At 35.4% G+C, this 23,991-nt stretch overlaps 1 protein-coding gene across 9 annotated transcripts in view; it reads right to left on the reverse strand.

The window, feature by feature from the left end:
* DMD (dystrophin) overlaps window positions 1-23,991 on the reverse strand; it is a 1,161,005-nt gene that overhangs the window by 693,601 nt on the left and 443,413 nt on the right. For all 9 annotated transcript variants that reach the window (XM_038157590.1, XM_038157575.1, XM_038157541.1 and 6 more), the window contains 6 exons: window positions 18,590-18,775; window positions 17,738-17,919; window positions 14,121-14,271; window positions 8,898-9,017; window positions 3,470-3,571; window positions 3,206-3,313 (listed from right to left, as the gene is read on the reverse strand). In XM_038157590.1, the coding sequence (XP_038013518.1) occupies window positions 3,206-3,313; window positions 3,470-3,571; window positions 8,898-9,017; window positions 14,121-14,271; window positions 17,738-17,919; window positions 18,590-18,775 (849 nt within the window). The remainder of the gene's footprint in view (window positions 1-3,205; window positions 3,314-3,469; window positions 3,572-8,897; window positions 9,018-14,120; window positions 14,272-17,737; window positions 17,920-18,589; window positions 18,776-23,991) is intronic.

Here is a 23,991-nt window from a genome sequence, read left to right on the forward strand (position 1 = left end):
AGAGTCAATTATAGAGTCAGTGAATAAATGGTAGGTGGAAAATTTGAAAACAAAACAAAACACAAAAAGCCCAGTTGTTTTAAGGAATTATTTTAAGAACTGGAGCAACTACCCATTCAACAGTTTTTCTGACCTTTAAACTTGGAAGATCCCAGAAGAGAGCTGATGACAAAGATAAATTTTCACGTACAATACTGAATAAATCCTTTGAAATAAACTGCAGTCTGTGGAGGACCCCACACCATTACAGGAAGGTGTGCTCTGAAGGAAATGTGACCTTGTGGAGAGCCCCCACTGGTGCAGATCCAGTAGAAAGACATTAATGTGATGTAAAAGTCAAGTTTTTTCCTACTGTGAACTGTATCTCAACAGACTTGTTTCACATCAGTCCCTTTAGAATGCTTAGGGCCTTGTAGGAGGGTTGTAGAATCTCAAACGAACAGTCACAGGGCTAAATGGTTTAATAAACTACCTTCAGAAATTTCCTTCCTGTTAAAGAGACTGGCTAAAGAACACAACCATAATCTGGCAAAGTTCTGCACATTAGTGAGGCAGAAACATAGGCTGGAAGCTCTTATGCCATATTACAATATAAAATATAAAATTCCTAAAGTCTAACAGGAACAACTAATGCTGTAATTTCTTGCTGGAAATGACTGGACAACTGAGGGATCAAGATATCATATTGTTAAGAATAAAAACATCTTTATTCTAAGTGAAAATATATGTTTTTACTCCCTCACAGACTTGCTTTTACAATTCAGACCTAATTTTAGGAGTAATCCTTGTTGACAGCTTCTCCTCTGCTACATTCAAACACATGTCAAAATAAAATACACCACAAGACAGGCACAATGTGCATGTCAGGGTCAGGACAGTGTGATCCCATTTTCCCCTATTTCTAAAAGCCAGTCCAAGAGAAGAATATATTTCCTTAAAAAAAAAAAAAATCATGTGTCTGATATATGAATACAAATTCCTGAAGATCCAGACAAGATTAAAACAGTAAATTGTCACACATAAAACTTCTAGCAATTTGGCATTGTGTGAGTGTAAAAACACATCCTCACTGGAGTTTGGAAATGACTGCTAAAACCTGAGAGGGGAATTCCAAAAGTAAAAGCTGCTGTTCTGCTGCAAATGACTTCAGAGGCAGTTTTATTCCAGCATACCACCAATATTTAAACACCTAAACTATTGCATCATGAACCATGTTTCCAAAAAGATCAGAGTTATTCATGCATAAAAAAGAGGAAGGTGCAATTAATAAACTCCACCTGATATTTTAAGGATGAAATGATACTTGTTGAGGATCAGGGCCATGGATAAGTCATTTTATTTACTGTTTTATGTTGTTCACTCAGTTTCCTGAACGACCACAATTATTTCACGACAATAATGCTGAACCATTCAAACATTTAAAATAATTTTAACTTCATAAGTGTTCATTAGAGAAACTTATGAAAATACTTCAGAAATGTTTCCCTCTTAACATCAATTAACAACATCTCAAGCAATTCTGAAAGGTACCCAACAGCCCTGTCCTTAACACTTGCAAACCCTTAACAGTCTGCTACTTCACAACTTGTGCCAAACTTTTCCACCCTCTCTGCCCATGCCCTCTAGTAACCTTTTGGAATCCAAAGGTATTCATTTTTTGAACAAATTTGAATTTCTTGTAATACTTTTTTCTTCATGAATGTACTCCAAAGCATCCTGAGTTTTCTTTACTCCATTATGTGTTAAAAGCCTGGCTTGAAGTCAGCTTCAAGACTGCACGCATGTCAGACTGTTAGAATTTCCAAGAAGTATTTAAAGCTAGGCAATACATGTTTTCCTTCCTTTACAAAGAAGTTTACTTAATCCTAAGCAATCTTTAATCAAAATCCAAGTCTGTAGTTCTAAATGCATATTTTTATACCCTTAAAGTGTTGCAGAAAGAAAAAGAAGGGAGAAAAAAAAACCACATATAGCAGTGTAATAATTATTGTCTCAAGATTATGCTAAAAATCAATCTTTTGGTTCCTAAATTAACTACTGAGTCATTCTATGAATCAAAGGAACACCTACCAGTAATTCTGGACCAGCTACAATGGAACTAAACAATTAATCTGTAAGTTCATTTTGTTAAAGCTTTATACATTTGTGTATGTGAGGACAAAATGAAGCAAATTTTAGAAGCATCACAGTTACTCAAACCTCATAAACATCACGGTATTTTTATCAACCCAGAGTCTGAATGCTTCTACTTTTAATGCAGAATGATTAGAAGGAAATAAATCCTAAATTAATTTTAAAAATGTAAGGCTGAGCATTAGATATATATAACCGAGATATGTATATCCAGTAAAAAATATTTAATGAACAATATATAGTTAATTGGTATTTAATATTCATTACTTAGTTCATGATAGATAATTAATAATAAAGGAATATTCATGTCTAAAAGATCAGCAGGTTTTTCCCTGATAAAGCAATAATTCACCTATTTTAACCAGAGCACGGACGTGAGAGCTTCCTTTCCCCTAAACACTAGGCAGCCATCACTACAGAAGTAGCACACAGAGTATTATTTTCTTTACAGAGCTCATTCTGCTGTGAAGTCATTGCCAAGTCCAGGCTGCCACAAGCTTTTCACCTCTACAGGCACAGCCAGACCTCCATTCCCTCCATAAAGACCATTCACGGTGGAGAATCTGCTGAAGAGTGAGGTGGAGGATGTGGTGGAAAAGGTTCATTTTGTGCATGTAACTCCATTTCTGATGCTGAGTAAAGCTGTAAAGTAACACTATTTTCAACTTTTCTTAACTTCTGAGCCTTCATCTTTTTCAAGCTCAAGGAATGCATGGCAGGGTTTTGCTGAAGGACAACTTATTCATACACAAATTCCTTTGCACATGTGTATATATAGTCTCACACAGCACCAACAGTATCAACAAATAAACTTTCACTGTTAAAATATACATATTTTTAAGACACCAAAACGCTATTTTATTTCATGAGGTTTTGACCAAGGATACAACCAAGAAAATCATCTCTATTGGCTCCTTTATCAGCAAGGCAATGGACCAACCTATTCCATCACAGGAGGCAAAGCCCACTCCCAAAGTATGAAACAGTGTGGTCTGAGTGGGGTAAAGCCATGCCCATGCAGACTCAGATTAAGGAAGCTGAACATAAAAATAGAAGAATGAAAAATACATACAGCCAATTTGCTTAGATTGGTCAGCATTTCGTTCTGATCTCCAAAGCCAGTCGTATGGATTTTGCTCACAGCCTCCTCTTTCTCAGTAAGCCATGCATCAAAAAGGCACTGAAATAAAATTGGAAAGAAAAAGCTGCAGTCAGGCCTTTCCTATATATATATATATACACACACATACATATACAAAAATATAAAATATTATTTCCTATAATGTTTTGAAGAAAATTCCAATTTTTAACTTCAAAAAAAAAAAAAGCTATTCACCTGCTCTTCTGCAAAATGCTGCCATTTTCGAAGAATATCTTGCAGAAGGACCCATCGTTCTTCTGTCCACCTACAGATGGCTGCCCACCGCTTTCCAAAGCGCTGGAGAGAGAGAAACACAAAAGTGTGCTCAGCATTTGTTTACTTTTTTCTTCCTTAACAAGGAAAGCTGTTTTCCCTATGGCATTACGAAATTTTTATGGAAATATTTTCCTTATTCACTTTTTTTTTCTCAGCCATTTGCCCTTAAAATGTGTTGCATATCACACTGAAATGGATTTTAGGCTCATTTGAAATAAAATCAAAGTAGAGAGAATAGGGAAAGCAATAGATCTAAACTGAATATTTTAATACTAACCTGCAGATAGGTTTCTAGCAAGTCTCTACTACTACACTTTGAAAAACTCACTCTATTTAAATAACTTTAAGATGCCCAAAACAGAACTACTTGAAACATAAACATGATGGGCAAAGATGTGGCCAAAACAATAAAAGATATAAATAAATAAAAAAAAAATTGGCTTTTAAGTTGCATTATCAGTACAGTTGGTCAAAGCTCTTTCCTCTTTTAAAATATTGCACTGTAAAAAAACCCACACTTATAAACTTCCACATCAGCACAAATCCCACCGAGGCTTCCCAGGTATTTGTACCATATGCTACCATGCATGTGTTTAAATTACACAAAACACCAACCACCTTGCTCTCCTCTCCCTTTCTTTAGCTCATGATAGGAAAATTTTATTGCAATGATTTACAGTGACTTAATTATCCCCGGAGATCAAATGCAAATCATTCAGCTGCTCCCAAATAAAAAACATCTCTTATGAACACCTGAAAGATACTCTACATTACTGCACTCCTAATTTTTCATCCACTTAAAAGCATATTCTTACAAAAAGATAATAGTTTCTTCCTTTTTTCATTTTAGTTTTTTACTTCATTACTCTCATGGATCCCTAGTAACTTGAGATGTTATATAATGCTATAACTTTTGTATTCACATATTCCTCATAGAGAACACAATTTAATGTTAACAAAAATGCAGCAACCTTTTTTTTTTCCCTCAACAATTTGACAAGATCTTTTCTTTTAATAAAGTAAGCAAAATGATCGAGCAACTGCACTGATGAAAGTGCTGATTCTGTGACCAACCTTAAATCTAGTTATTTCTCATGAGAGGCCATAACAACCATACCCTGTTTGGTTGGGTTAAGACATGGAGTTTCAAGTTCACAACACCACGTTAGGACTGTTATTTATAAAGCAGTTATTATACAGAATCACACGGTGCTCAACTTTGACTCTATTCACATCAAACAGTAGCCTGGGTGATGCCCACAAACACAGACTGCTCCAAATGTTCCTAACACCTGGGAAAACAAATTTTCAGAGAAATTCATTGAATCCACACTAACAAGTAAAATACCCTCTTGTAAAAAAAACCAAAAAATCCTTTACCTACAGCCCTAACATGAATTTTTAGAGAAATCTGCATGCATGCAAAAGAAGATTTTTTAATTTTTTCTTCTCAGAGGACACTGAAAGAATATTTTATATGATTATCAAAAGCAGAAGGTGAAATATTTTAGTCTGCTAAAAGGTCAAAGTAAGGAAGCACAGCAGAAGAAAATGAGTAAAACATAACTCCTGGGAACACTGGATTAAAATCATGTGCTGCAAGCTTTCAACTAACAGGGCTTATTTAATAAATGCTTTTCTATTCAGGTATTAAGATCCACTTTTTGAAATAATGAGAAAAAGTGGAAAAATGTTTTTGCCTGTAAAAATTAATTCTTTACAACTGAATATTTAGCCCATTCATAGAATTCCTACCAAACAGCATTAAGTTTTGTGTGCAGTTCTCAAGTGCTCAACATTCCATGCACCATCACATGGAGTGGGAGAAACATTCAGGAGGAACTGGAAGCACTGGTCAGGTCCCACAGCTGGGATGTTAATGAGACTTGGTGGAATGAGTCCCAAGGTTGGAAATCTGTGATGGAGAACTCCTGGCTGCTCAGGATGTGAACTAATCTACAGGGAGCAAGCAGAAATTTCTAGATCAGTAACTCTTTTCCTTATGGGAGATTTCAACTTCCCAGGCATCAGCCAGGAACACCATACTGTTGTGATGAACAGGTCTTGGAAATTCCCGAATTCTATAGGAAGTAACTTCCTGTCCTAAGTGCTCAGTGAGTCAATTCATGAATTAGTCTATTCATTCTTTAACATTCCTCACTTATTTTGATGTATTTTTACAAGAACAGTCCATATTTCACCTCCAATCAACGGACAGCACCCTGTATAATACGAACATTTAATCCTGGAAAATTTACTCTTAGCTCCTTTCCCCCAGCAGGGAAATAAACCATCAAGTAGTATTTGATACACTTTATACAGATTTCTTTCTAGCACAGACCCTAACCCTTGAAGCCTGGGGAAGCCTCTAATTTGAGCTAGTCCATAAGAGTCCTCAAGAGACCTGTTATCTGCTGGGTATAATTATGGGAAATAAAAATCTCCCCGCATTCATGTTTTCTGTATGTTATCCAGCCATTTCTCTGAGCTGAAGATAATTTCCCCCATTTTTCCTGTGGCAACGAGTCAGAGTACACCAAAGCTTTGCTACTAGAGTGGTTTGATTTTGCAGCACTAAATATAGATTTGAGCCCTATTCCACAGCTGCCTCGGAAAAATCTAAGGACTGAGTTTAACTGGGGTCTTGGAGTTTTAAGTCTAAATAGTGGGTTCTCAGTAGCAGCATAAACAGAGCCTCTCAATGCTTCTCACATTGCTATGTCAAGTAAAAGCAGTTCTAATATTCACACTCACACCCAGCCTAGCTGGAGCCTCTCACAGTTCTTTAGAGGGACAGCTGTTTCTAAGAAAAGCCCTGAAATAATTGTGTTCAGTTCTAGTTTTCCAAGCAAGAGTAAATTTTCAATTCAAAATTTCTTTCAGGGGACACTTTTGGCATCTATGCCATTAACTGCCCCTTAAATAGATATGCTTTTGCATAGGCAATAAATCTTTAGAACTTTACTGTTGGAAAGTAAGAACTTCTGAAAGAAATGAACTTTACTGTTCATTTAAAATCAGCATAGGTTCTTTTCAACCTTCCTGAGACATCTCAAAAAGTTCATTTTAGGCTTTAAAAATTGTCTTATACAAACATTTGAAGAAAAATACACATTATATGCATAGATATTTATACGTATGAAAATATTTCAGGAATCACCAGCTCAAAAAGAAATGCAAAACTGAATTGCATCTGCTTGGAAAACGCCTCTTTGACTGTTCCACGGAAATAAATGCTCATTTTCTTCCTAATCTGATCCTGACCAGCACCCCAGTGAGCCAGTCTTATTAAGCTCTTTTGTCTGACAGTTCATGCTCTTGTTTTGTTCTACTTTTAGAAGTCAGACTGACAGATACATAATCAAGCTTGGAACTTTTCTCCATTGTGCATTTTGTGAAATGCTCTAATGGTTGTGCCTGTCAACACATTTTATCTCCTGTGCTTATATTCAGACTGCAAGTGATATGGAGAAAAAAAAAATCCAAACAGTTCCTGTACACAAAAAAAAAGAGGTGTAACATTTCACGGGGAGAGCAGGTGGACTGGGGTGACTCTGTTCTCCTGGACATTCAAGTATAAAAGTTTCCACACCTCCCTATCACTCTAAACCCTATAGCTATATACCTGTACTTGGATTTTATTAACATCTGCAATATTGCTACATATTCTTTGATTTCCAGAGCAATGGAATTATGTTTTCTCTCAGATCATTCTGTAAGAAATTATGAATAAAGGATGTAACAGAAGAGCAAATGCTCTGTTCCACAGCACGCTGAGAGCCTGTGCTGAAGGGTGAGGGGACTCAGGAACTGTCTTTCTAGCATCTTTCAAGGAATGTATTTTTTCCAAGACAGTAATAATTGGTGTCTTCTGCACTAGTACAGTTACAAATTGTGTATTTCCACTGTTTAATTTACACTAATTATTCATTATGTTTCCTAAAGGTATTGCAGCATTGTGCGAGTTCTGTTTCGTGTTTTATTCCAAAATGGATCAGTCACAGATGTTGCACAGGATAATAATGGTACCTTTCCAATGATTTTAATAATACGAGATGAAGCTGTGTCACCTGATGGTTCTTAATTCTTCTTTCTGAAGATGTGAAATTAGATTTTCTAACAATCCACCAAACTTTCATTTGTTTTTCACACTGTTAAAAACTCTAATTGCTGCATCTTCTTACTCATGAAGTGCCATAAATATCAAATACTGTTAATTATTTTCTCTCTTCTTCCATTCAAGGTATTTTACAACTTTAGTTTTGTGTCAGGAGCCATGGTCTTGCTAGGGATCTGCTTTATTCCACTGAACAGTTCCAAGGAGCTGGCTGGCAAGATATTCTGGAAGGTTAAGATTATTTTGGGCAGGTGCACCACAGTTCTGACATTTAAGATGAAGTCAAAAGGAATTAATGATTATGGATCAGTAGAGGCTGTATTGTTATCTTGGCTGGCTATCCTTGAGTGACTAAGTAGCTGCAGTAGAGAAAAACTCAGAATTACATTTGAAGTGGCAGGGCTCAGCATCTCAGTAAAACCTGCTCTAAATTCCAGTTACTGATTTGCTGGTGTTGGAATCCAAATTAGCTACACTCGAGACAGCACACAGGTATCTGTCTGTGCTACAGCTCTACCTGCTGGAATGTAGATAGCTTCTCTAGAAAAACCTTGAGTGTTCATGATTTAGAACCCACAAACTCTTATTTTCTTAGGTAATAAAGCAAGATTAAAGAAAAACAGTTTCTCCTTTCTGAAAGAGAAAAACAGAAAGAATCTTGGTTGTAATATTGCAATTCCTCTTGAGCTGTGTTCCTGGAGAGCTGACCACCAACTCAACAGAACCCTCCTTCAAGGCACCTCAACATTAATTATCAAGTTTCACTTACCCAATTTCATTCAGAAGTTACAGAAAGAACATTGGAATATAAATAATACAGCAACAGCAACTTTTTAAAGACACAGATGAAACAGTGAACTTTCACTTTGAGCAAGTTAATATCTGAAAAAGCTTTTAGAATGTCTTGGCTGCTAGTGCTATCACAAATGTATCTCCAATGTGTCACTCTTTTAAAGACATTCAAGTGATTGTATTTAGAAAATACAATTAAATGATACTTCCCTTTGTTTCCTAAGAAACATGGCCATAAGAAAATAAAGGGAAATAAATTATGACTTTCCCCTCAAAAGTCCTTTAGAAAAATGCAGAATAATCTTAATATTTTTGATAACCATTATTTGTCTACAAATTATCATCGTGTAGGTCATGAATACATTCACTATATGGTTTTGCTTATTAAAATTTTATATTTCAATTTTTTTGGGCTTATCACTGCCATATAGTCATTACCTGAAGTTGCTCTTCCAGGGCAGCAGTAGCTCTGTCACCACTGTTTTCATCTACCACCACCACCATATGGGTTAGGGAATTCACCTTGACCTGTTCCTGCTCCAGATCTTCTTGAAACGCCTACAAGGAAAGGATAGGTGTTTGGAAATATGTTCCAAAGTGAAAAAAAACCCCAAAAAATACAAAAAAAAAAAAAAGTGTACCATGACTGATTAACTTGCATAAATGACCACGAGAATTCCAGAGCTTAAAGTTACTCACAAATCCTAACTCTTATACAACAGTCCAGACTGAAAATTTTGCTTGAGAAATAATCTGTTGAGTTTATGTAGCTGGTTTACAGATAGTCACATAATATCTATACATAGCAATAGCCTGCAGATTTTAAATAGCCACTGAATTCAATTTTGTATTTCATATTAATGTATGAAAATACTAAATTTTTTTCAATATTGTAATGATATAAAAAAAATCACATAGGTTTCATTAAAGAAGCACATACTAACTTCAGTTGGGCACCCTACAACGTTACTCACTTAGGAGAAAACTGCTCAGGAGGTGACCCACCATTAGGAAAGTCATGCAGCACCCTACTTACACACACTGCAGAAACCAGGAAAGTAAACAAGAAACAAAGGCATTTCACGATTTCTGCATGCCTGATGAAAAAAATTGCTTGCCTTTTTTTTTTTTTTCTGCCTCCCTTGCCATAAAAAGATGGAGCCCCTCCTTTGCTATAGTTAACAAAATCAAAACCAGCCCAGCTCTGGCACCAGGGAACTGAGCAGCCAGACCTGTTTGCTCCTTCCTCTGCTCAGGAGCAGCAAGAGGACACACAACAAGAATGGAAGGAGCTAAAGTGGTGCTGGTAATGAAAATTAAAACCACAGAGAAGACCTTGTACTGCTCCCCAAAAAAAGAAAAAACAAAACCCAAGGTATCCAGGACTCCATCTTGCCTGACACACTTTTTAGGTATCTCTAACTTGCTTCAAATCAACAAAATAATTAGGGAAACCAAAGTATTATGTTCTCAGTACTTCAGCCAAGTGTGTTCTAGGGATTAATGCATTTATAGTGGGATAGCTACAGCCTGAAAAATAACACGGCCTTGTCACAAGAAAAACCTTGATTTTGTTACCTACTGTGTTGAATTTCATAACGTTGTGGTTTCCTTCTGCTTTTTCAAGTAGAGTAATTCACTAATGTATGAAGTCCTTGCTGAACATAAGCTCATGCATCCTAAAGCTCTTTTCCATAAATCATCTTTCTTTTATTTAAAAATTTAAAAAAATCAAAACCCAAAACATAATGTGGTTATAAGCAATAGGAAAGGGATTCACAGACTACTTTGTTTTTAGGGCATAAATATCTTATCACCCATTACAGAGTTAATTTCTTTCATGGGCATATTGAGACAAAGTAAGAATCCTCCTTTTTCTGACTTTCATGCCTGTAAGTGCCATTTGCTTCAGAGAGCTAGACTATAAAACAATTCTCAAGGACTGTGAAGTATAGCAAATTGTTAAAGTCATCCCTGGAATTGAGACGCCTCAACATTTTATGATCCAGCACTTGAGAGGGAAGAGGAGGCAGAGCGGTCATGGGGCAGTGTGTGTAACACAGCTCGCTTCCCCCACATTTAACCCCCTCTGTAAGCCGTGCAAAACAAATTCATTGCTCCCCAAGTCTACAGCCACGGACAAGGTGATTTCAATTTCCTTATTAGCTGGAATCTGACAGATGGCACCCCAGAACAAAACCAGAGTTGGCAGGAGTGGATGGCACTTTGGAGGTGGGAGTCTCACACACATCGTGAAAGACCTGAGAAGTCATGGAACAGATGAACCAGAAAGTTGACTCATTATCTAATCCTCAGGCAGATTCAATTTACTCCGAAGTAAAAGACTGTTCTTCATAACCCAAGTGTCTATTTTTACCACGAAATTCATTGGTGAGAATTGTTTGTTTACGGGATCTTGTTGGAACAGGAATTTATGATGGACAGTTTCAAGGCAAGAGCACACTCTGTTCAAATAATTTAAATGGTAATTTCTAACAAGTTGCCCTGACTTTATTAGAGAAATAACAGATTTTCAGGGACTTAAAATATAAGATGGACATAGATGTTGATGAATAAAGATAGCAACAAGAGAAACTCATATAACTCTACAATTCCTTTAAGTCCTATCTATCAGATAACAATTTACACAACTAAAACATAATCTAGTTCAAAGTGAATAAAAGTGCCTACCAAAGTCATGCAAGTGACCAAAGACAAATCCACCCTGATATTTGGACACTGAATAAGTATCTCATTTTACCTTTGAAATTAATTTGAAGTACTAAAAATTCTGGCACTAAAAAAAGTCTTAGATGTTTTTAGAAACTTAATGAAACTATAAAAATCTACCAATTATATATGGCATAATAATAATAAGTAGTAATAATATATATGGTATAATAATAATAAATAAAAACTGGAATAATAAAACCAGTGCAATTAAAAGCACAATTTTAAAATTTATTATAATATTTCCAATACCATATTCTGCTTAGACAGCTCAATAGTCCTTAGATTTTTACTGAAAAGTAGCTTGCTTCCTTTACAAAATTTTAAGGATGGGATAATTGCAACAGGAGGAAAAATACTTAAAACACTGTTAAAAAACAAAGCAAAACAAAACAACCAAAAAAAACCTACACAAAAAACCCCACCTCAAAACAAAACAAACAAACACCCAAAACCAAAAATTACTGAAATGTTTAACTAATCTTCCAAAATATATTGAGTATGCCAGATTTCTTACCAGAAATGTGTACCTTCCTAACGACAAAATTTTCTTCTTCACCACTTTAATTCACTCATAAAATTTTCAGTACTATCAAGATAACAACCTCATATATTTTGGCCCTAAGCAGCATGCTGGGAAGAATGTTATGTTCTTTCTCTGGTCTGATTGTTGGTCACTATCTCTAATACATATTGGTGTTATTAGTTGTTGGGGTTTTTTTTGGGTTTTTTTTTGTTTTTTATTTTTTTTAATATGTCCCAGCAGAGAAACTGAGGTTTCAGTCACAAGAACTCAAGACTACTACTTTGAAACATCAATCTTAAAATACATAGGATAAAGATATCATATGTATGGAAGTCATAAGTCAAAGGGGGACACATGACATGAAATAAATGAGTGAAAAGTACCTACTAATGAACAGGTAACGAGAGGAAGGCAAAATTATAAGGGTAGAGAGGGGACAGAGGCAAGATGACAACAACCCAAACCTAACATGTTTGCTGGTCTGTTTCATTTAAACTGATGATTGTTTTTTATACCTCCAAGTTTTGGTTCCTCTTATGAATTCAAAGACCATTGTTTTCTGATGCAACCAGACTCATGTGAGACTAAGAGAAAAATATGAAGGGTTTGGGGTTTTGCTTTTTTATTTGTTTAATGATGAAGCAATAAATGTCCTATTATGAGCCCACTGTTTTAACCCTTGCTACAGGAGGTAGCTTTGCTTTATGTAAAATACAGTAAAATCATATGACACTTTCAGTAACTGAAAGAATGGAAAGCCCCGTTCTTTGACTTCTGAATAATGCAAGGGATAGACGAATAGAAATGTAATTAAAATTTAATACAAACCATTTTACTTCCAGCATTTCCAGCTAAATTCCCTTTTGCACATGAAACAGATTTGAGAATTAATACACATAAATAAATAACGTTCACTAACTCAACACACCACAGAGAAGGACAAGCCTGTGGAAAAGAGATTTCTGCATGTCTTCACTCAGAATCTTCAAATACAAGCTAATTACCTATTTTTCTCAGTACTAGAAAGAAGCAGCATAAAGAGATTGCATAAATAAAGGTATTACATTTTATGTTAGTATTCAAGCATAAAATGCACAGAAATAGGAGTAAAGTTACTCAAGTCTTAGTAGTAATGTATCCAAAATCTTTCATGTTTCTTTCTCCCATTACCATTTCATAATCACCTTCTGTCTTTTTTTTTTTTTTAATTAATGTTATAAAATGTCCTTAGCTAGCAAACCCACATGCTGAAATGCATTGTGTCCTCACAGGACAAGCACAGACATCACCAACAGCAGCAGGAGCTGCAGAATTTGTATTCTTCTTCAGTAGCACTCCTTAATCAGGATGCAAAGAAATCATCTTTAACACACAAGTGCATCATGAAGTCTTTTGCAGCTTTTGACCTCTTTTTAAAAGAACTGTAAAAGCTGATTTCAGTTTGAATTGTTTTTCAGGGTGATCTGCCCTCTAAAACCTGGATTAGCACTGACACAGGCCAAGAAGCATCAGGTGTTAAAATCTCTCGAGATACCATGGCAAAGAAACTGCTTTGAGACATTGATGGAGAGACATTAACAGGCCATCATATTAAATCTCCACCACCTCACATATCACCTCAGTTTTCTATATTTTTCTGTGTTTCCTTATCATCATCTTGTGCTATAGACACATATATAAATTTATTTTTGAATCTAAATTAATATGAAGCAAGGCAATCTAATCCAGAAAATTTATTCAATTTACTACACAAACCATCCTCTCTCTCTTTTTAGTTCTTAATTCTTCCAATTAAGAATTGGAATGTCAAATAAATTGGCCAAATTCCATTTTATATTCTGTTTCTGAGTTTGGTTGGTTGCTTGTTGTTTTTTTGTTGTTTTTTTTTTGTTGTTGTTGTTGGTTTTTTTTTTGTTGTTGCTTCAATACATTACCAAAAAGTATTTCCTACTGCTAGAAAGTAGTGCATTTTACAGTGCATAATACATTCAGTGCAAATATATATATTTAGGATCTCTGGAGTCCTCACAATATTATGTGGTCTGACAACTGCATCATTGCTGCTACAACATGTAAGAGAAAATAGCAAGATGCAAAAAGAGGAATACACAGGCATTAAAAAACTTGATATATTTTCATTGTAATGTAATGAAAAGACCTTGCAGTTGCCTTGCATATTCTAGTACATTGCTTCTATATAAAAAGAAAGCCATGTTTTTTATATCAGAATAGAACTCACAGTTGTGATAAAGTAAGCCTACAAAAGCTTGTTAACTGTAGAGAACAATAAATATTAAACCAAGGTTTCACATTACTTTGCTATGCTCTAACGGCAGGAGTAGAGATTTTAAAATGTCAAACACCCAATTTGGTTTTCATGCCTTTGGAAGCACAGCACAGCATACCTTATGCTCTTCTATTTGGCGCTTTAGGTCTTCTAGATCTGGACCTAAGGGCTCCAAATCCGTTTTCTTTGTCCTTTCCTCTGTTTTTGTCAGCCAATCAGCTAGCTGGGCTAGCTGCTGATTCTGCAGATCCATTAGGATTTTATGTAAACTGTAAAACAAAAAATAATTTGAATTTATAAGTGAGTGAAGAAAACAGCAAGCAGAAACATCTGCCCATATTCTAACAGATTTTCACAAGGTTACATTTGAAGGCAGAATTTAAACATATGCTTTTGAATATATGCTTTGAAAGGGAACAGGCTCCCCGGGGCAGTGCTTAGAGCTCCAGCAGTGTTTGGGGAATTCTCTCAGGCACTGGGGTGGCTGCTGGGGTTTGTGGGCAGGGCCAGGAGCTGGACTCGATGACCCCAATGAGTCCCTGCCAACCCAGCCCATTCTATGGTTCTTTGGGGAAGGTAACTGAACCTTTTTTGAAATGGTTTTGATTTAGACAAATTGTTTCGAAGCCTTTTCTTTAGGAACTGACCACATCACATAATATTCCATCTGTTAAAGTTTTGTATTCCAGTTGAATTTCTATTAGAGCTGTAGTTCAAAATTTCTCCACTCAGTTTTTTTAAACCTTGTTTTATCCATTACAAGTATTTTGAAAACTGCTCAAACACCTGACCTTACCAGGCTTCCTCTAATTCAGGATATTAAATAGAAAAAATATTATATTTTCAGTAATTCAATGGAAAATACTGTGGAAAATTAACCAGGAAATACCTCAGTTTTGCCCAATAAAATGATCTGGCCAAAGATCCATGACAGATTTCCACTTAAACCTGCCTCTTTAGAAATTCTCAAGACTCTCCTTAACATAATCTTCATCAACAGCATTTGAGGATTTCAGATTTGGTTTTTTTTCTATTTTTTTTTAAATGGAAATAATATTTTAAAGATTGATTAAAACCACCAGAGGACTCATATAGTGTTGTTTCCATCCTAATCTCTCTATTACTTATAGACAGAGTACAGAAGGATGATATCCTGTTTCAATAAAGCTCATGGTTTACAAGGGATTAGGGATCTCAGATCTCAGTCCTCCACTTTCAACTGTGTATTTTATTGCCTTGATTTTCTAAACTAAGCTAAGCTAAAGTACAGTGCATCATCCTGGAGATATTCCTCTTAGCAATAAATTAAATAAACTGTACAGAAAACCTGTTGTAGCAAACTGAATTTAAGAAAATGATGAAACACGGATTATACATAATATTGGCATGATTCTGATGTAAGGAGCATAACTTAAAAATTAAATAATCACAAAACATAATCACAGTTTATTCCTAAACAAAAGAATGCTTCTTTCTTACCATTCACCAGGTACTCCCTTGTTTTCAAAATACTTGTATAAACATCTGATATGAGAGTTTAGTATCTATTTATATACCTCAGGAGATTATCAAAACCTTTGTTTATAGTATGCCTCAAATAAGTTTCAAATTAAAAACAAAAAAAAGAATCATATGTGTTTTAAAAGTTGTTGAACTGCCTATCAAGTGGTAAATTGCATTGTTTTTCTCTACAGTGCCATATTTATCACTGAGATGCTTTACTACAGAGAAAACTGTTTGGGAAAGGCCAGGAGGAAGAAATAAAAAAAAAAAAGAAAAAAAAAAGAAAAAAGAGACAGTTTTCCTTCAACATAAGAGTGCACTGCTTATTAGAAGAGTCAAATACTTTCAATACATCAAATCCAATCTGGGCTGCTTTTTCACAAAGGCATTCCTGTGTTCCAAACTTCCTCTGACATCCTGACCTCTTAAATCACTTTCTCTAAGACCCTTTCATTTTTTATAGCATATTTATCAGTACATCTTCCTCCCATCCTCGTTTATTACTTGCTTTTGTTTTCCCTGTGCTGTAAAGTGTGGTACCTTCTTTCACTCTTCCTATTACCATTACAGAGGTCAAACATTCTTGCTGTTCTCATCCTCACAAAAACCATTCCTGCTTGGCTAAACGTGTCACTGTTGCCTTAGGGACAGAATTACAGCGATCTGCTCAGGAGATTGTGCTTTAAGCTGAAGTAGAATATGGATCCTGAGAGTTTAAATTATGTATAATAACCCAGAAATATATTATATTGTGATTAAAAAAAAAGGTTTTATACTCATCCAGCCAGTTGAAACACAGTTGTTTGACCAAAAGGCCAGAATTCAGAATATCTAGGTCTATCACTCCTGAGAAATTTCCTCTTGCCCTATCCCAAATCTCGTTGAATTTATCACAGATTTCTTTTTTTTTTTGTATAGAAAATTAAATAGTGCAACACTCTCTGTCAAGCACTTATTATTTTATGTCTTCTGCTGAACTAATATTACCCAAATGTGACCTGCTTTGGAAGACACTGGGCCACCCAATTCCCCGAGCGATGACCTACAGCTGCAGCTGGGAGAGGGGTTTAACAAACGGTGTGAAAGAACATTTTAAGAAGACAAAATACCACTCAGAGACACAGCTACTTGCACATATTGATTTAGATGAAAATAAATATGGCAAATAAAACCTCCCAACAGTAAAGCATCATAGATTTTTCTCTCCAAAAATATACCAGAACTGGAAAAAGTTAGGTTGAAACATCTGAAACCCAGAAAAAATGTTATAGTCAAAGGAATGCAGAATAAAGGAAACATTCTCAGTACTCAGTAGCAAGCTGAAAAGAAAATAAATGTTTAGAATTGCTAAGAACATAATGGAAGAAAGTGAGTTATGTCATGCAATTTTTGAAAATCACAGTTCACTTTTTAATGCAATGGGCAAACTCCTCAACCCCAAAAGGTAAAGTAGAACTGGAAAAAGCTTAAAGAGGAGCAAGATGAATAACTGAATATGTTCAATATGTATTTCTGAATAAAGTAAGAAAATATATACTTTATCTCTGTATCCCATAAACCAAATTACTCCCCTGTGACACAATCACAAGCTTTTACATTTATGGACTTTCTTATGCCAGATGGCACTATATAAATAAAAAATTCAAAATAGATATAGTAATATTAAAAATCTCCAAGTATTATTGTGAATATTTAATACATTATTGCTCTACTTCTACTTGTAGTTCAACTTTAAACTATAGGCCCTACCCTTTTTAAATAGTGTCACTTGCACTCCAAGAAAACCATGGCACTATTTCCAGGAAAGCTAAGCTCTTATTTATTCTTTTAATGGGATTGACTTTTAGAGGCCTTAAAAGATTTGTTTCCCTTTTCCTTTTTTATCTTGGCAAAGGTTCTCTCCTTTGCAGTTCAATATCATGCAAGACACTATTTGTTGAAACAGTTGGAAAAAGGTGAGGTAGGTGATGCAAACTTTGGTTCAAGTGTTACCTGTCTCCAAATTGTTGGTAGCTGCTGCTTTACCTGGCTTCCAGGCTCTAAACAACACGCCAGGCTCAAAATCACTGCACATCAAATTTCAGGTTTAAACAGGTGCAAGATGGAGTTTCGTTCACAGCGAAGTGAAAGAAAATCCCAACTGTTTGTCAAGTTCAGGACTGTTTCAGTCAAAATTAATTAATTAATTAATTAACTACTATATGGTGTAATAACACCTGGCATATTACTTACTTGCTTTGTTTTTCCATACTTGCTACCCTGAGACTTTCCCAACGAGAATTAAGTAGATTCATTTGCTCTTGGATTTCATTCTCTTCCTCATCTGAAAGTTTTCCAGTTGATAGAAGTTGACTTCCAACTTGCAAAACGTTACCAACACGTCCTTGGTGAGCTGTTAACTCCATCATAAACCCCTGACAATTAAAAAAAAATAATTAAAAAATCCAGTTTTCAGTGGCATTCTTTGAAATGAAAGAACAGAATTGCACCGCTTTGCCAACATAATTTTCAAACTTGGTTTTACTTTCTTTTAATTTTTTTTAAATTTTACCCCTCACCAAAACTTGTAACATAAACTGGAAGTAAACACTTTCATTTTCTTCAAAGGGCAAAAAGTTGTTTACTCTGGAGAAGAGGCTGCAGGGTGACCTTCCTGATCTCTGCAACTACCTGAAAGAAGGTTGCAAAGAGGTGGGTGTAGTAAAAAATGATAGGATGAGAGAAAATGGCCTCAAATTGTAACAGAAGATGTCTAGATTGGATTTCAGGGAAAAGAAAACATCTCCACTGAATGTTCTCAAACATTGGAATGGGCTTCCAGAGAGGCAGCTGGGTCGCCATCCTAGGATGTGTAGATGCAGCATTTAGGAGTATTTAGTGGTGGGTATGGCAGTGTTAGGTTAATGGCTGGACTTGAGGATCTTAAGGATCTTTTCCAACCTAAACAATTCTATGCCTCCAAGGCAGAGTCTCCAGTTTACATTCTTCGAATCAAAATTAATAAAAAACAAAACAAATCCCTCCCAAAAAACAATGAGAACAGAATAAAATAAATACTTTCAAAAGACTAGAATAAACACATACCTCATGGGTGTGAAACTGTTCTTTAACAACTTCTACGTCATTGGATATATCTCCTTGTGCTTGTAATGCATCCTCAGCAGACAGAAGCCACGTGAGCACTTCTTCCAAAGCAGTTTGGTAGTTTTCAAGATCTCCAGCCCCCATCCGCACGGTGCTGAATTTCTTTTCTTCAACACTTGCTAAAAACTGATCAAAACCAAAATTGTCAAAGCAATGAAAACAGCACCTGCTTAGGCAGTTCTAAAAAGGAATAAATGGAACAACAATGTATTCTTAAAAAAAAAAAAATGAAATCAGATGGCTAATACATGGACGTACTTTGCAATACAAAATCAGTTAACTGACCAAGATCAGTCAAGATTAAGAGAAATAAAAAAACCCCCTCATATTTAATTAGATATTTCACACTGTTATTCAAAATCCCTATCAAGTGTTCTGAATAGTGAATAATGAAAATAACATTTGCCTCATATTCAGAGAGGTAATTACCACAGAAGCTCATAAAATGATATATGTAAAAAGTAGCAAGTTACTTTCTGACTTGGTAGAGAATATTTGGAAAACATGACATTTAAAAAACCCGAACCAACAAACCTTTACACTACATGCAATGCTAGGCTTGAGCAATCCACAGACACATATTTTGTGAAAACCATTCCAGGAAGCTGGAAAAGCTCAAAAACTCATGCGAAATCAAAACTTTTTAGAACCAAGCAGAAGTGTATTACTGTTGATTTCTCTTTTCTGCAAAGGCCAACATGATAATTATTTTTTAGAAGCCAAGTCTCTCATAAGATCAAAAATCCCATTTCTGGTCTACTGCCTAAAGTCAAGAGAAATCAACAAGTACTTATTGATTAGTATAACAGTAGAAAACAAGGACAGAAGAGAAGAAAAAAAATGCATTTGCTATAGAAGATATATCCCATATGTTTTTTCAAAAAGTTCTGAACAAGTTTAGCTAGTTTGTCAAGAATTTGATTTAAAAACAAACTATACATATAAATATGCTTATGCTTCCATAAAAAAAAAAAATATACCAAGTCACTTTATGTTTTTATACTTGGCAAGAATTGTTCCTACTGCAAATTTGTGCCAATAAAATGCTCAAGGCAGCTAATAAAGCCTTTCATTGCAGCTTAGAACTGAAAGTTAAAGTTTGTCATTAGAACCACGAGCAGGAACACAGCAGGCTCTGAGCTGGAAGGGACCCAGAGGATCATCAAGCCCAAGTCTTACGTGAACGGCCCATACAGGATTAGAGCTCAACCAAGTGAGCTGACTTTAGGAAGTGCAGTGCTTGCCATGTAATAATGCAAAAATGAAATCTTCAATTTTCATAACAACAGCCTCATTCAGAATTGCATAGATCCAATAATCACATGAAATTTATGCAGATCCCTAAATATGTGTTAGGCCAGGTAATAGTCATGACTATCACTACCTGTGTGAGAAACACAATGGCCAGTAACTGAATCCTCATCAGGAAAAGCAGCCTTGGAAATCTGATGAACTTTATAGTCTGGGTTGTGTTTGGTTTCTTTTTTTTAGTTAAAAGGGAGTACTATATTACAGAAATATAAATAATGAAGCACGGAAAATGGTCGGCATTTATCCCTTCAGCACAAATTAATTTTTGACTTGTAATTCTAGATTTCAAATGATATACAATACAATAAGAAATTGCACGCGACCACACCACATTTCTTCAGCAAGATATATTTTTCTCCACTGTGACAAGGATAACTCGATCAGTGCTTTTCACAGGTAATAGGTTTTTTCTTCCCATGGCAATACTAGATGGTACATATCTGTATCTGTTACAGTGCAAAAAAATGTTTTAACAGTTGACTGAGGTTAGGGATATCATGTTTGTAGAGATCTGTGATAATCTATGCTGTCTAAATTTGTTTGAAAATTCTTCATCTGAAAATCCTTCTTTCTCTAGATCAGACACTGAATTGTCTCACGTATGACAATTGTTTAACTAAGGACTCCCAACAACACTTTGTCTGAGGAACAGCCTCTAAGTATAATTTTTCCTAATGATCAGCACTTTCTCTGCTTTCTCTCATGCTAACAAAAATATTGTACAGAAGAACACTGAAAAATCTTGGAATCATGACTTATGAAAAAAAAAAATGGTACCTAGACTAATTTTGGATGTGTTTTAGTATCTCTTGAAGTATAAAAACAAAAAAAGATTCTAATTAAAATAGAAACAAAAAGAGTTTGTAGACAGGTATTCAAAATTCTGTTCTCAATTTTAAAAAAGGAAAAGAAAAAGGGGAAAAAATGTTATTTTCTGACATAAGGGAAACAAAAAAAGACTAGAAAAATATATAAGTATAGAATTCTAAAATTGTAGCACTGTCTTGAAGGATAAAAAACACTCCTTGGAGGCAAATGTGGTTTTTTGACGTGTCAAAAAATACATATAAACACTGTTATATCTCATTTCTACTACTTCTGTCAGTGTTGTTTTCTCTCCAAAAGATGACTGGCCATCCTTGCTTATCTTTCATATTGAATGAAAAACAGGTATCAAATCAGGGGAATTGGCTGTAAACAGAAATTGAAACACTTACAAGGGGGGCAGCTACCGACCTAATGCTTATGGCACACTCTTTGTATTAAAAAACAAAACCAAAGGAGTGTTTCAAAGATTATTACACCAATTATTTATCCCTTAATAAACCTCAAATTTAAGTGTGCAGATCCTATAGCACTAGGAATATTCCCAAAGTGAAATAATCCACAAAAGACAAGAATGAAAACCTCTGACTCTTGTAAGTCATATTGGTAGGCAACCAAACAGCACAACCTGTGAGTGCTCTTGTTTATGAATTTATATGAAATCTCTTTGAAATTCCTAAGAAAGACAGAAAAAAAAGAATTTTAAGGTGTTGCATATACTACACGGATAGGACAGTTAGTAATATGGATATCTGATATAAGTTGTGATTGCTGTTTCTAACCATATTTTTTAAGAGAATGAAAAACAATGAGGACAGGCTGAAGTCAAATTGTTATAGCCTTATAATAGCCTAGGAAGGCTATTCTTATTGAAAAGAAAAAAAAGCTGCCTATATATGAATACAGTTTCATTCTTAAATCAAAGCCTATTCTTAATAAAGTATGTAATGAGTATGCAACACAAACTTGACTGTCTGCAGTTAGAGCAAGACAGAGTAATTTACTGAATAAAAACTTCAACAAAATCTCATTGTGGTAGTACATCCCTCCCTCCTCCTCGGGCTGCACAATCATCTCAGAAATACATGTGAGCCTTGGCCTTGAGCTCATCACAAATATTGTCTGCTCCCATGGACTTATGGTGGCTAATGAGCCAACTGCTTCTTAATGAACAGACCCAGAAATTCATTTTTCTTGCCTCAACTAACGAAATAACCTGAGCAGAACAACAGTGCTGTTTTCCAACCTTTAAAGAAGTTTACTGACCCAAATGGCGGATAAGATGGAAAGTTACCATGACTAAAGCCCATTGTCAAGTGACCCTGGAAGCAGCAGCCCTAAACTGAGAGCTGCTGAGCTCTCCAGGACAGCAGCAGGACGTGGCCAGCAGCATGGATGAGCCATCCCAGAGCCAGGGAACTCTCAAGTTTGCTATACTTGGTCAGAGTGCTGACCAACACCAGTGAAAATGACATCAGAAATGGAAATGTTTAATGAACCCTGCAGCACATGCAGGTGGGAATCAGTCACACAGTCATCTCCCAGACTGTTTTGAAAAATGATCAGATGCTTTTGCATGTAACAACCCTGGTTGTTCTTACGGACTGATGTAAAAAGAAAAAAAATGCTCTGGACCCATAGTGTCCTCTCGACACTTTTTTTTTTTTTTCCTTTTGCTTTCTGTTGTTCATAGAGAAATTATACCTAGATAAAAAAAGGGGAGTCTAATCTCTGTGCACCTCACCAACCTCTGCTTGGGTGCGGGGCAGAAAGACCCCAGGGACTCTGAAGATTTAATTAAAAGTATGGTAAGTGAAAGTTAAAATCCTCTGACCTTCAGAAGCCTGGACAAAATTAGCTATTCCTGACAAATGTAATAATTAATTCACAGAATTTAAACCATGAGCTTTTAGCTCCTCCAAGGTGAAATAATGAGGGGACCAAGTGTGTTCCTCACCTGTTATTACATTGCGTTCCTAAACAGGAGAGAAGGAATAGTTGCGTGTTAGCAAATCCTCCAAGAATGTTTCTATTAATACAGAAAGACTGATTCTAAGTTTTAGAAATTAGTTGGGCAGCTTTAGAAAGTAGTTTTACAGGAAATCTTTGGGGTTCATTCCAGCACTCTTATTTACATTATGTATTTCCTTCCTTCAGAAACTGCCTGTCTTACTGCTAAAGAAAAAGAATGTGGCTCTGGACATTTAGAGATTTTCAACTCAGGCACATAAAATTTTTAAAGAAACATTTTTTATTAAAGGCCAATTTCAGTTCAGAGTATCTTTCTCATTTTGAACACCCCCTTTGCAGGATTACAGCCTCAGAAAAATAGTCCACATTATTCACTCTCAAACTATGCCTCCTACCATCTAATAATGAAACCACTGCTTATTCTTTCAGTTCCTCCAACTTCCTCATTAAATAATCTATTTTATGTGTCTTTGTATTTCAAAATTATGACTGTTAAAATGTTAAATGATAAAATGGTCTCTTCAATAATCAAGATTATGTTTTCTCAACAGATGAATCCAGATAGAATAGTTCAGTCATTTCTAGTAATAAAACATATAAGATAAAGTTGTTCTGACCACTTGTTATTATGATGTTAACAATGTCCTTGTTCTAGATGAGGCTAGCACTTCCATTTCATTAAGTATTTTAAAGACATAGTTGTAAATGAATCTAGAGTAATAAAGGTGTGGGGGGGTGTTTGGCTTTTTTGTTTAATTTTTTGTTTGTTTTTTTTTTTCCTTGTCGGAAAATCCACACAGGTTTGGCCTTATGATAAATTGAAAATCTGAAAAATTGCAGGTTTTGCTTGCTCAGTTGAGACAAGTTACATTTTTATTACTTGATTTTCTCTGTGGTTCCCTTTCTAGTGCATATGTTTCCACCTGGATGAATTGACCTGTCCTTGCAACTGCAGTTTGGAGATGCAGCAGATTATTAGGTCATTAAAAATCAATGGAGCTTAGGCAATGTATATGCTGAGGAGAAAAGGCAGAGCCAGGCAGTATTGATGAAAGTACATTCATTACAATGGAAGGAAAAGGTTGGAACTATTGACAAGAAAGCAGTAAAAGAAAATGAATTTCTTCAACTACTCCACACGGGTACAGCTGGTACAAATAAAGACCGAAAGAGACAAAGAATATATTGGCATTAAAGCAAAACGTTGCGCCTCGGGGACTCAAGTGTAGAAGTTG

Source organism: Motacilla alba, chromosome 1, assembly GCF_015832195.1.
Source record: "Motacilla alba alba isolate MOTALB_02 chromosome 1, Motacilla_alba_V1.0_pri, whole genome shotgun sequence".
NCBI classification, from domain to species: domain Eukaryota; kingdom Metazoa; phylum Chordata; class Aves; order Passeriformes; family Motacillidae; genus Motacilla; species Motacilla alba.